The 14,229-nt window shown below is 34.4% G+C and overlaps 1 protein-coding gene across 1 annotated transcript; it reads right to left on the bottom strand.

The window, feature by feature from the left end:
* Positions 1-11,565: 11,565 nt before the first annotated feature.
* LOC137816918 (early nodulin-like protein 20) lies at positions 11,566-12,859 on the bottom strand. The gene is made up of 2 exons (XM_068620093.1): positions 12,521-12,859; positions 11,566-11,920 (listed from the first exon to the last, which is right to left on the bottom strand). Exons 1-2 carry the CDS (start codon positions 12,699-12,701, stop codon positions 11,595-11,597), a joined length of 507 nt encoding a protein of 168 aa, XP_068476194.1. The 5' UTR covers positions 12,702-12,859; the 3' UTR covers positions 11,566-11,594.
* Between the last annotated feature and the right edge of the window lie 1,370 nt (positions 12,860-14,229).

Below are 14,229 nucleotides of genomic sequence, written 5' to 3'. Positions count from 1 at the left end.
GAGGACCAACTTATGATGAAAGAAAAGAGAGAGATTGAAAAATAAAAAAAGAATTCCAAGAGAAACCTCCTCATTTCTCACCAAGAGGTAAAAAAGGTAATGCTTTCCCAAAAGAATATGTTTATAGCTATCCCTAGGACCCTTGAGAGTGAATTAGTGTTAGACAATCCTCATTGTTTGGCAAATTTGGTAACGGAATTTGATGATGTTTTTCAAGACCCCCCAAAAGGATTACCTCCTCTAAGGGGCATTGAGCACCAAATAGATTTTGTACCCGGTGCTTCTTTACCAAATAGGCCTGCATATAGGACTCATCCAATCGAGGCCAAAGAAATTCGACAACAAGTAGAGAGCTTAATAGCTAAGGGGTGGGTGCAAGATAGCATGAGTCCATGTGTTATGCCCGTGATTCTTGTTCCTAAAAAGGATGGGACATGGAGGATGTGTACGGATTGTCGCGCCATAAATAACATAACCATCAAGTATAGGCATCCCATCTGAAGGTTAGATGACTTGTTGGATGAATTACATGGGTCTAAAATATTTTCCAAAATTGATCTTAATAGTGGTTATAACCAAATTCAAATTAAACTAGGGGATGAATGGAAAACCGCTTTTAAGACCAAATTTGGTTTATATGAGTGGTTAGTCATGCCTTTTGGCTTGACTAATGCTCCTAGTACCTTCATGCGACTCATGCACCATGTTCTAAGACCTTTAATTGGCAAGTTTGTAGTAGTTTATTTTGATGACATCCTTATCTATAGCTTGTCTTGAGAAGATCATGAGTCACATGTTAGGCAAGTATTAGAAACCCTTAGAAGGGAAAGTTTGTATGCTAATCATGCTAAGTGTATGTTTGCACTAGATCATATAAACTTTCTAGGGTTTGTTGTAAGTTCAAAAGAGGTGCATGTAGGTAAAGAAAAGGTTGCAGCAATTCAACATTGGCCAACACCCACCAATGTTAATGAGGTATGAAGTTTTCATGGACTTGCTAGTTTTTATAGGCGGTTTGTGCAAAACTTTAGTACCATTGTCGCACCTCTAAATGCTATAGTAAAGAAGGATGTGGTATTCAAGTGGGGACAAGACCAAATTCAAGCTCTTGAAACTTTAAAGGAAAAATTGACTAAAGCCCCCATTTTAGCCCTTCCTAACTTTACTAAAACATTTGAATAGAATGTGATGCTTCTAATATAAGCATTGGGGTTGTTCTCCTTCAAGAGGGACACCCCATAGCTTATTTTAGTGAGAAACTCAAGGGGAGTCATCTCAACTACTCCACCTATGAGAAGGAACTTTATGCTTTTGTTAGAGCCTTGCAAAATTTGCAACACTACCTTTTTCCAAAGGAGTTTGTGATACATAGTGATCATGAATCCCTCAAATATTTGAAAACCCAAAGCAAGCTTAACAAGAGACATGCCAAGTGGGTGAAGTTCCTTGAGCAATTTCCTTATGTGATCAAACATAAGCAAGGTAAAATAAATGTGGTTGCAGGTGCTCTTTCAAGAAGATATACCTTGCTAAATGTTTTGGATGTTCAATATTTAGGTTTTGATCACATAAAGGAAATCTATAAAGATGACCTTGATTTCTCTATTATCTATAAAGAGTGTTCCAAAGGAGGGCACAAAGACTTTTTCCTACATAATGGTTTTCTTTTTAAAGGAAAAAGACTTTGTGTTCCCCAAGGATCTTTAAGACAATCTCTCGTTAGAGAAGCACGTGAGGGTGGGCTTATGGGACACTTTAGGGTAGCTAAAACTTTAGATACATTGCATGAACATTTCTTTTGGCCCCACATGCGCAAATCCGTACATAGCTTATGTGATAAATGCATAGCATGTAGGAAGGCTAAATCTAAATTGCAACCCCATAGTTTATATACCCCTCTTCCCATCCCAACAATGCCTTGGGTAGATATTTCTATGGATTTTATCTTAGGTCTTCCCAAGACATCGAAGGGTATGGATTCTATCTTTATGGTAGTGGACCGGTTTTCTAAAATGGCTCACTTTAACGAAGTAGTTCGTTTGCATGGGCTTCCTAGAAGTATTGTATCCGACAGAGATTCAAAGTTCTTAAGCCAGTTTTGGAGGACCTTGTGGGGGAAACTTGGAACTAAACTCTTGTTTTCTACTGCTCGTCATCCCAAACTGATGGTCAAACTGAGGTGGTTAATAGAACTTTGGGTAAGATGCCTTATTTCCGAAAAACCCAAGGGTGTGGGAAAATTTACTACCTTATATTGAATTTGCCTATAATAGAGTAGTAAATTTTATCACTTCCCACACTCCTTTTGAGGTTGTTTATGGGTTCAATCCCCTCACACCTCTTGACCTTCTTCAAATTCTTGTACTTGATGAGGTGTTATGCAATGATGGTTATGAAAAAACTTCTTTTATTAAAGACTTACACCATCACATCAAGTTGCAAATTGAAAGAAAGGTTGGCAAGTATGTTGAACTTGCCAACAAAAGGCACAAGGTATTAATCTTTGAACCCGGGGATTGGGTTTGGCTGCACTTGAGGAAAGATAGATTCCCTACTCAAAGGAAATCCAAACTTATGCCACGTGGTGATGGTCATGTTCAAGTCATCAAAAGGATTAATGATAATGCCTATGAGTTAGATATGCCTTATACATACATTGGTAGTCATTCTTTTAATATTAGTGATCTAACTCATTTCTCTACAGGTCTTCCAAATTCGTGGACGAATTCTTTCTCACCCAGGGAGCATGATGAGGACCAAGGAGAGAGGGCGCCTGAGGCCAAGCCCAAGAAGCCCAAGCCCAATCTGAGGCCGAAGCCCAACCTATGATCTCATGATCCACCATGCCTCAAAGGATTACTAGAAGCAAGGTACAAACATTAGGAGATGAACATCAATTAATGTCTCTTTTTGTAATTGTTTTAGAGTCGGTTTTTAAATAGAACATAAAAGGGAGGTGCGGATAGGAGTTTAGGGCTTATGAGAAGAAGTAACAAGTCACACCTTCCATGTGACTTGTTTTAGGCGCCATTTTTCAAATGGCTTTCATTTGATTTTTCCCACTTTATATCCGGCCCTCTCACACTATAAATAGAGGTGCTTGGCTCATGTAAATTGATTGAAGAGTAAAGTTACTATACACAAATTGTGTGAGAATAGTGAGAATTGTTTCTCCTAGCTTAGTCTTATCTTGTGAGTGTTTGGGAGCTCTCAAGTGGCGGCAACATAACTTATCTTGGAGCTTATTCACCATCCAAGTGTTGTGAACCTTCTTCCCAAGCTTCAACCACATAAACTTTCCTATCTTTCAACTTCAAATTCCATTTCCATTTAATTTCAGTTGATAAATATGTCTTGTGTTTGTGTTCTTGTTTTTTATTCGGTTCTTTCAATTATAATCGATCAAATTTGCTTGTTTCTTGATTTCAATCGGTTCAATTGTGTTGTATCTTAATTTCAATCGGTTCAATTGTCTTGTTCTTGATTTCTAATCGGTTCATTAGCTTTGTGTTGTGTTCTTGATTCCGCACCTCTAATTGTCATTCATTTTCGCCTATAATTGTGTTTTTCCTTTGGTCTTATGGAAATGAACCTTCACATCTATTTAACACTTTTTAAGTTAATGTCCAGTGGGGATTTTCCTTAGACTTCTCACCTTAATTGCTTAAGAATTACCGATCCTAATTCTAAAAAAAGTGTCACCTAATGAATCAACCTAAAATCAAGTCACATTACTTCTTCTTGTGCTTTCTCTCACTCAAATCTATTTCTTCTCCACTCTAAATCCCAAATCCATCCTCTTTTATTCCATCTCACAACCTCCGCGTATTTCCCTTAATCATTTGAATCAAACAACTCTTTTCTTTGTTTTATTTACATTCTTGCAATCATGCACAATAAACTTCCAACAAACTTTATTATATTGTTTTTTATTTAGTGAATATTATACTTGAGAATTCAACTATTCTTTATGGGTTCGATATCCATCCTTAGAGAAAACTTTATTACTTCTAACATGGTACACTTGCCATAAAATAATTATCAATTGTCCTCTCGCCAGTCTATACTTAGATAATAATATATCTCTCCATTTCCCAAATGTTTTGAATCCTAAAAGCCACATCCACTTAGCAAGAAGAGCTTTATTGAAGCTACCAATTTCCTTAATGTTTAGTCCTCCCTCTTCCTTAGTCCTACAAATCTTATCCCAACTAACCCAAACTATTTTCCTATTTTCACTTCCCCATCCTCAAAGGAAATTTCTTTGGACCTTTGTAATTTCCTGACACATAGAGCAGGGGACTTTAAAAAAAGATAGGTAAAATAGTGGAATTGCTGTAAAAATTGACTTAATCAAACATATTCTCCGTGCCAAAGTGAAATATCTCCCCTACCAAGCATTCAATTTTCCTTTAATTTTCAAAATTGTTTTTTCCTTGGATTGCCTCCTACCTGCATACCTAAATACTTAAAGGGGATATACACATGAACACAATTAAGAGTTTTAGCATACATCTCGGAAAGTCCCCTTTCAATGCTTATTGATGCTAATTTTGATTTATGAAAATTGATCCGTTAGCCCGAAGCTAATTCAAAACATCTAAGAATTACTTTTATGGTGAAAATGTTTTGATGATTTGTTTCACACAATAATAGGGTATCATCCACAAATTGAAGAAAGCTTGCATCTACATCATGGATCCAATTTTTAACCCTTAGAATGCACCAACCCTTATTGCTTGTCTAACTACTCCTGCCAACCCATCTACTACAATAATGAAGGGCTGCCTTGTCTAAGTCCCCTAGATGGCTTAAACTTCGTTGTTGGACTCCCATTAACTAGTATGGAAACTTTGGTTGATTCTAAGCAACCATTTACCCATGATATCCATTAAAACCCAATCTACTCATCATATAGTACAAGAATTCCGACCTAACTGAGTCATATGCTTTTTCATAATCCACTTTAATGAATACTCCACTCTTATCTCTCCTTCTTATATCCTTTACCGCTTCATTTGCAACTAGAACACTATCCAAAAGCCCTTATCCTTAAGAAAAGTCGATTGTGAATAATCAATGGTTAGAAGATAACATTTAAGATTCTATTAGATAGAACTTTAGTGATTATCTTATAAAGAATCTTGACTAAGGATGTAGGCATGTACTGATCTAAGTTGATAAGATCATTCACTTTAGGAATTAAAGCTATGAAAGAAGTGTTACAACCTTAGGAAAAGTTCTCGAACTTTAAAAACTATCAACAACCTCCGTAATATCTTGCTTAATACTTTCTTGGTTGTTTTTAATAAAATTAAAATTAAAGTCATAAGGACCAGGACTTTTGGATCCTGTACACTGCCAAACCGCTTTTGTTAACTCATCCGTAGTGAAAATTCCACACACCATCATCTTGTAATCATTTGTTAAAGAATTAAAGTCTACATTATCCATTCTTGCCCCTAGATCTCGAGTCATTGTGAATTTTTTTCAAATAAAGATTTTGCTTCGCTTTACACCTCTCTTGGTTCCTTAGACCATCCTCCATTAACAAGAACGCCTTTTACTTTTTTTCTAGATCTTTTCCATCTTATAAATACATGATAAATTTAGAATTAGTATCTCCTTGACTTAACCAAGATATTGGATTTTTGTCTCAAAATAGATTCCATCTTACTATTTATAACCTTCAACTGACTTATTAACTCCATCCTCCTCATTCTCATGTTATCATTTAGTTGTTGTTATGATACTTAATGTCCAAATCCTCAATCTTCCTAAGACTACTTGTTTAGTATTGTCCATGCACCTAAACACCTCTTTGTTCCAACTTTTTAAATCCATTTTTAACATTTTCAACTTATCTTTGAATTTGATCATCCCATTTCCCTCTACTATGTAAGAGTCCAACTTCTCTTTTACAAATTCCTTAAAACATACAATCGTCTGCCATGCATCCAATGATCTAAATGTTTTTGATGGAGATCAAGCTCAAGTGGACATGGAGGCCAATCATCAAGAGCAAGAAGAGGTTGAGGCTCAAATAGAGGACGCTCATGGAGGTCAAAGCCCACCTCAAAGGCTTACAAGGAGCATGTTCAAAGCTTTAGGAGCTAATGGACGTTTATTTTCTCTTTTTGTAATTTCTTTGTTTGAAGGTGCTTAGAGGGAAACATTAGAAACCTCTTTTGTTAAAGCATCTTTAGGTCTTTAGTTAGGAGTCTTAGGGGGGGTGTGCGTTAGTAGATAGGTGTAGGAGTAATAGGGAGGTGCCAAAGTGAGAGAGGAGGTCACACCTTCCTCATGACTTAGATTGGCGCCACTTTCATTTGTATTTGGGGGGGGGGATTTTGAATTTAATTAGCTTTGCATTTCATCACCTCTAGGCTATAAATTAAGGTGTTGCCTTTGTATTTTTCAGATTTGAATTTTGATTAGAGAAACTATACTCAATTTTTGAGAGAGCATTGGAGAGCTTTGTGCCTTCCTCACTTAGTCTTATCTTGAGAGTTCTATGGTTACCTCAAGTGGCGGCTTGCACACTCATCTTGGAGTCACCATTCTCTAAGTGGCGTGATCATCCAACCATTCCTCCATCTTCATGAGCTTTCTCTTCTCCTTCCTTCCTTCTCTTGTTATATTCATGTCTTAGCTTGCTTCTTAGCTTTTTCTGTTCGGCATTTTCAATTCCTTGCTGTTTTGCTTCGGTCATTTTAATTCTGCTGTTCATCTTTGGTTCTTCTTCCTTTTCTAGCTTAATTGTTCGGTGCAATTCAGTTTTTACACATTTTATTCGGTTCCTTTGCCTTTTCAATCAATTTGTTCGGTTCAATTTGACAATACATGGAACTTCCAAATGAGTTTGAGTTTTGGTACTAGTCTTGGTGAGTTCTTGATCATAGAACCTTGATCCAATTCTATCTTAAAGTGCCTATCTCATATCCAACTCAAGATGATTCCTAAGAATGTCAAGAATCATTCATATTGTGCTATTGGAATCATATCAGTTTTGGTCCACAATTCTTAATAATTGATTTCATTACAATGGCACAATGATGAGACACTTCTCTAGATTGAATGCATTGTTTTGTGTCTGGCCATCTTAAAAACCATTCATCAGATACTAAAGCCCCTTGTCAAATCTACTTTTTGCAGTACCATTAGTTCTATACTAAGTGAACTTCCTACCGACTATTGGTAGATCAATTAGACAGTTGTTTACAATAAAATCATTAAACCATTTCATTTATGAGGAAAAATCGCCGCTCTGTTTTTTACCCTTTCTCTCACCCAATTTTCTCACAACATTAAAATCATCTATAATACAACACATAGAAAGTTAATAACCCTTTATAATAATATAATAATATTTTAAATTAAAAAAATAAACAAAAATAATGAAAATATTAATTTATTAAATTGTGAAGTATATGTTTTAAGGGTAGATGACAAATTACCCAAAACTCTAAAGCAATCATATATATATATAATGATATATCTATTTGGTGTACATAATTATTTTTCTAATTTTATTTTTTTTAAATTAATCATTATTTATGCAAATAGGAATACCAGTTTAATAACTTAGGTTTAATAAAAAAAAACCGTTATATTTGTTAGAAACATTTGTCTAACATAAACTAATTTTTGGTTGGTTCTTAGTATTTTCTTCAAATACATAATTGTTGAAATAAGTTGAAATTAGGTTAAATTGAAGAGGGTGAATTGTATTTAGAATATTTTCACAAATATTTGTTTATTGTAAAACTTTACAAAAACTAAATTTGTTTTAATTAAAAACAACTGATTACCATTTTCTAAAAACTTTTTCAAAACTGCTGAGCTATAGAGCAATGTAATTGATGTTGAAGAAGAGGTTTTATTGATTATTAGTTATTATTAAAATATATTTTGTTAAATACTTTGTCAAATTGAATTATTTCGAGAAATTATTTGTTCAATCACTTTTAGGCAGATAGCTAGAACCAGTGCACGGGGATTCTAATTTTAAGTTTTATCACTCTGTAAATAGATGGATAAGATTTATAAATGAGGTAAAAGGTGTTCTTATGGGGGATTAATGGTGTGAGGAACCTGAGGTTGTTCGGAGGGAAGCGAAAATTATGTTTGAAGACAGATGTGTGGCTTTTGGGGTAAGATTAGACTATGTTCAATTCAAGTCATTTCCAGTGGAGGATAGTTTGTGTCTTATATCCAACATCGCAAAAGAAGAAGTTAAGGATGTTGTATGGATGTGTGAGGGGTCTAAAAGCCCAGGCCCAAATAGGGTTAATTTCAACTTCATTAAGCACAACTGGGAGATTCTTAAGCACGATATCCTAGCCACAGTATACTTTTTTCAAGAAACTGGTCGTATCTTGAAGGGGTGTAATGCATCGTTCATAGCACTTGTACCTAAAGTGAGGGACCCAAAAATGCTAGATCAATATAGACCAATATCTCTAGTGGGCTCCCTCTATAAAATTATTTCAAAAGTGTTATCCTACCGCATGAAGAAAGTGCTACCTTCGATCATTGATGATTGCCAATCAGCTTTTCTGAATGATAGAGGGTTACTAGATAGTGTATTACTAGTTAATGAGGTCATTGAGGAGTTTAGAAGGTGCGGAAGGAGGGGCTTGTGTTTGAAGGTGAACTTCGAAAAGGCGTATGATTCGGTTAGTTGGGTATTCTTATTTGATATGCTTCAGAGGTTTGGTTTCCATAGGAGATGGATCATGTGGATCAGAGGTTGTTTGGAGTCTGCATCTGTCTTAGGGTTGGTTAATGATAGGCCCACCTTAGAGTTCAAAGTTACAAGAGGGTTGAAACAAGGTGATCCCTTAGCCCCCTTTCTTTTTATTATGGCTGCTGAAGGTTTTTCTGGGCTAGTAAGACAGGAAATCAAAGCTAATTTGCTTGTAGGTGTCAAGGTGGGTAAGAAGGAGGTTGAGGGTAGTGTACTACAATTTGCTGATGATACGCTCTTTTTATGTGAAGATTCCTTCTCTAATGTCTTCACTATGAATCCATCCTCAGGTGCTATGAGTTGGCTTCGGGGTTGAAGATCAATTTCCATAAATCAAAGTTGGCAGACATTAATGTCGAAAGAGAGTCTCTTGATGTATTTGCGAAATCTCTACATTGTAATTTGTACCTTAATGAGGCTACCCTTTAAATATTTTGGGCTGGAAGTAGAAGGTAATCTTAGGAAGAAACTATTTTGGGAGTCGATTCTAGATAGACTAAGCGCTAAACTTAATGCATGGAAGGGAAGATTTTTATCTCTGGCAAGTAGAATTTGTTTAGCTAAGTCGGTCTCCACATCACTATCGTTATTCTATCTAACTTTCTTTAAGGCATCTGAAGCGGTATGTGATAAAATCATCAGTATCCAAAGAAGATTCTTATGGAGTTGGGGAAGGGAGAATAGGTCAATATCTTAGGTGAGCTGGGAGAATCTGTGCAAACCCTTGGAGGAGGGTGGGTTGGGGATTAAAGATGTCAGGAAGTCCAACGGTGCCCTCTTAGCGAAGTGGAAGTGGAGGCTTATGGGTGAAGAAAAGGGATTATGGAAAGAAGTTTTTTTATCTAAGTATGGTATGGACATAGGTCAAAATCACAGCAATGTGAAGCTCCATTCTTGGTGGTGGAGAGATTTGTGCAAGAGTTATGGTGAGGAAGAAGAAGTAGGTTGGTTTCATGGTGCAATTGGATGGAAGGTGGGAAGTGGGGATAATGTTAGATTTTGGAAGGATGCATGGGTTGGTAGCAGTTCTCTAAGAGATATATATCCTATAGGTTGTTTTCTTAGTCTCTGAATCAGGGTCAGAAGGTAACTGAGGTAGGCGTGTGGGAGGATGTTGTGTGGATTTGGACTTTGAGGTGGAGAAGGGTCAGGTTCCAATGGGAATTTGAACAAGAAGATGAGATGCTAAGATCGATAGCCAGGGTCAACTTGAGTAGGGAGGTCAAGGATACTCAGATTTGGGAAGGTGACATTTCAGGTGAGTTTTCGGTGAAATACGCTTATGACTGTCTTACTAATCGTACTAGAGGTATTCCAAATAGTATCTTTAAACAACTTTGGCAGGTTAAAGCTTTCTTTAATGTGTTGACAACAACTTGGATGGTCCTATTGGATAGATTGCCAACTAAAACCTGCTTATTGAAAAAAGGGGGTGACGGTTAACTCCCCATCATGTGTGATGTTGTGATGTGAATGAATCCTCGCAACATCTATTCCTGGACTGTAAAGTTGCCCAGCGTGTGTGGGATCGATGTTTTAGATGGGTTGGTATTTTGTTTGTTCAACATAGGGACTTGAAATGTCACTTCGAGCAATTCGGCTTACTACATATTAACCATAAACAAAATACGGTCTGGAAAGATACGTGGGTGGCAGTTGTAAGATGTATATGGGAACAAAGGAATCTTATAATCTTCAAACAAGGGGTAGTCGATGAGGAAAAAATATTTCATATGGCTCGAATTAAAGCCTGGTTGGGAATGAAACATATACTACGCTCCTTGAATTATTCCCTAGCAGATTGGCACTTAAATCCAATCCAGTGTATACAAAGCTAGCTGTGTTGGGTGCAAGTAGCGCAAAGGAGAGCTGGTTGAGGTGTTAGAACTACCAAAGACAATGCAGAATTCTGGTATGGAAGGAATAATCGTATGAATTATGAATGGCTGAATAGGGGGAGAATGGAGGTTTTAGATGTGTCCCCCTAAGCAACTGTGAAGGAGGGGGGAGGCAGTGAGCATAGGAGGGGATATGTTGCACTACTTGGAAGAAGTTGAAGCAAGATCTTGTGGATGTGTAGACTTAACTCTTAACATGGAACAATCCCTTCAGGAACATTAACCGTGAAGTAAAGTAGGAGGGTGCAGGATTCTACATTCTGGTGCAATCGTTGGTGAAGCAGGGGATGACATAGCTTTTACGTGAAGTTGGATGTTGGGGACCTCCTTCGTGGAATTAGTTAAGGTGTCGAGTCTAAAGTTCAGGAATGTCCTCTTAGAGGCATAAGAGTAGTTATTTTAAAATAACTACTTGATTTAGGCTATCAACGTTTTAATATGATAAAATTATTATTACCATTTTCTAAATAATTTTAAATAAAATAGGCAACTTAGTTATTGATTATAAAATCATTGAAAAGAAAGAAAAAAATTAGAATTTTGAATATTTTAATAAAATAATTAACAATTTTGTTGATCTTTTAGCTTTGAAATATGGATGCTTAGGTATTTATCATAACTCTTTTCTCGGTTTGAATCTCGCCAATAATTTTAAAATATGACGTCATTCTAAGATATTTTGTAATGATTTTTAGTTATAAAATAAATTTTTTAATAAGAATAAAAATGTACTTTGTAATTTTTCAACCATTAATAGTAAAATATCATTTTTAGCAAAAATATATGAATTTAAAATTATTTACCACAAAATATTTTGACATAGATCCATTTTTATCCGTTTTAACTAATATTTCATCATAAATATGTGTTTTTATTGAATTCTGATAAAAGAAAAAGATAATATCATAATGAGCAAGCTATTTATATGCATTAACTCAATGTTACATCTATATAACACAAACATTCATTATCAAAACTGTGATGAGAAACCCAATGAGTTTAGTATTTATGATTCTAGTTGAGTTAAGAGCTTTATTGGGTAGTGTTGATGGTGATAGTTGCAAGGTGGGTTCCTTAACCTTTACTGCAATTTTCATTCCCTGAAAGCAGAAGCCTCTTCCACACAGATAATAATATGTTCTTGCTTCTAAAAGTTGGACAACATCTCTCCCTCCTTTTGTGATATTTTTTATGAAATTTGTATCAATACAATTCTCATAATTTGTTTTGTTAACCTCCAACACATTGTGCACAAGCTTATCAAAACCAAAATCTGTGTACACAAAGGAGGTTGGGTTGAACATTAAACATTTAATGTATAAATATAAGAATAATAATCTTGACAATAGACCTTCTAAAAAATTGGAACACCTTAGAAATATTAAAAAAATTAAATTTAGAGATAAAAAAATTAATTAGATACTATTTTATGAATTAAAAAATTATTGGTATTCAAAATAGTTTCTAAATTTATAAATTATTTTTTAAATTAATATTTAATTAGTTAATTGGTATCTAATTAGTTATCAATATTTTAGCTACCAATTATAGGATACAAGGTAGTTGATAGCTAAAACTTTGACAACTAATTAGATATTAATCTAAAAATTAATTTATAAATTTTATTAATAATAGAAACTATTTTAAATATTAATAATTTTTTTTAGTTTCTAAAATAATATCTTTAATTAGTTACTAATAGTATCTTTAATTAGTCATATAATTAGTCACTAATTATTTTTTATCTTTAAAATTAATTTTTATTTAATAATTTTTTTTTAGTAGTAGTTTTAATAATAAAGATATATTATACAAAATTTTCCAGCATATCATAATCAACTACTTATAGAATTGATTAACTGAAAGCACTTACATAGCCAATCACCCTTGTAGAAGTTTTCATGACTTGACCAAGTTGTGAAGTTAGCTTTTGGTGTCCATGTATATCTTCCTCCTCCTACCCTGTGAAGTATAGGCTCTCTTCCTTCAACTTTGTAACACCCCATTGTGATGGTCATCAATAAGCATAGGATTATTTTTCTCCTAACCTCCATTTTCAATATAAATCTCTTATAAAAATGAAAATTATCAATCGTCAAAATAAAACAAAATGAGTAGCACACAATTCATAAGGGTAGGCAATGCCAAGTCATAGAAGATTTATGGAAAATAGGTTTGGATTTTGGAATAGAGAAAACAAGGGTTTGATGGCAAATTTCATGTGGGTTGAATCATCAAGAAGTTGTGATGAAAATTGGAGCCAAATTTTGTATGTTGTACCGGTATGGCTCATCTTGCTTCAATAATCCTAGTATTTTTTTTTTTAATTATTTTAGACAGCAAAAGGAAAAAGATTAAATCAATAGCTTAAGGTTGAAACAAATTTTAAAAAATCAGACCTAGCTCACAACTTTCTACTGTCTCAACCAACCATAGATGGCTCATCAATTCTACGTTATTCACAGCAACAGCATGATGAAATAAAATATGGTGACCTTACTTAACAATCAGACATTAATGTAAGTAAGCTTTAATAAATGCTTTTGGAATCAAGCCACGTCACAATTTTTGCAACATTAAGATTCCATCTAAAACATTTAAAGATTTTAACAACAAAGAGAAATAGTATTTTGAAAACGGTATAAAAAGCCACAATATGATATATTTGTACTTAAAAAAATAATACCATCTTTAATAATCATATTCCAGATCCCCAATAAGTATTCATAATAGTACATGTTAGATAAATGTAAAATTTTCAAAAGTTCTCTTTACTTACTCCGATTAATGTTTATGTCCTATTACATGTATTCAATCTTTAAACTAATCTATCACACATCCAAGCCTATATTCCATTTTTTTCACATTGGGAGAGCTATGATTCTTTTTTTCCATTAAGCTACAACTAGGATGCTTTTGCAAATTTTGTAAAAATGTTTTTCTTCTGATACAGATATTGTTGTCAAATCTTCAATGCAGAAAAGACTATAAATCAGTAACAAGAGCCTAAGGAACAAACAAATACAGTATAGGATGCATTTTTTTCTTATTTGTTTACAAAAGATTTTCACAAATACTTTGCTTAAAATGAAACTTTAACAATCTACTCAGAAAAGAAATTCAAAAAGCCAAACAGAAACAAATATCAGAATTATAATCGGTTAAAATAACGATTTAACTAGTTGTTTATGACAACGGAAAATATCAAATAGTTATGGAGAAAAGAGATAGAGAGAATTACACACAAGTTTTATATTGGTTCACTCTATCCAAGAGTTACATCCAATCCTCAGTCAAACCACTGAGTATTTCATTATGTAACCAATCATAGATTACACATACACAACACAAAGAGGTGACTTTGAATCTCACAAAGCCCACTCACCTCTTTGCACACAACCAATACCTCAAGCCAGAATCACACTGACTTTAGAGGATTTTACAACAATTTTACAGAGAGTAATATGAAAAATTACAAGAACCTAAACAAGGTTAAAAAACACATGGAATCACAGTACACCAGAAATCCTATTGATCAATTCTTGAATCACAGCAAAGCTCAAAAGCAATCTTGCTAAAACT

This window comes from Phaseolus vulgaris, unplaced genomic scaffold (genome assembly GCF_000499845.2).
Source record: "Phaseolus vulgaris cultivar G19833 unplaced genomic scaffold, P. vulgaris v2.0 scaffold_13, whole genome shotgun sequence".
Taxonomy (NCBI): Eukaryota; Viridiplantae; Streptophyta; class Magnoliopsida; order Fabales; family Fabaceae; genus Phaseolus; species Phaseolus vulgaris.
Note: the sequence above shows the minus strand (reverse complement) of the source record. Positions and strands in the feature narration are given on the sequence as shown.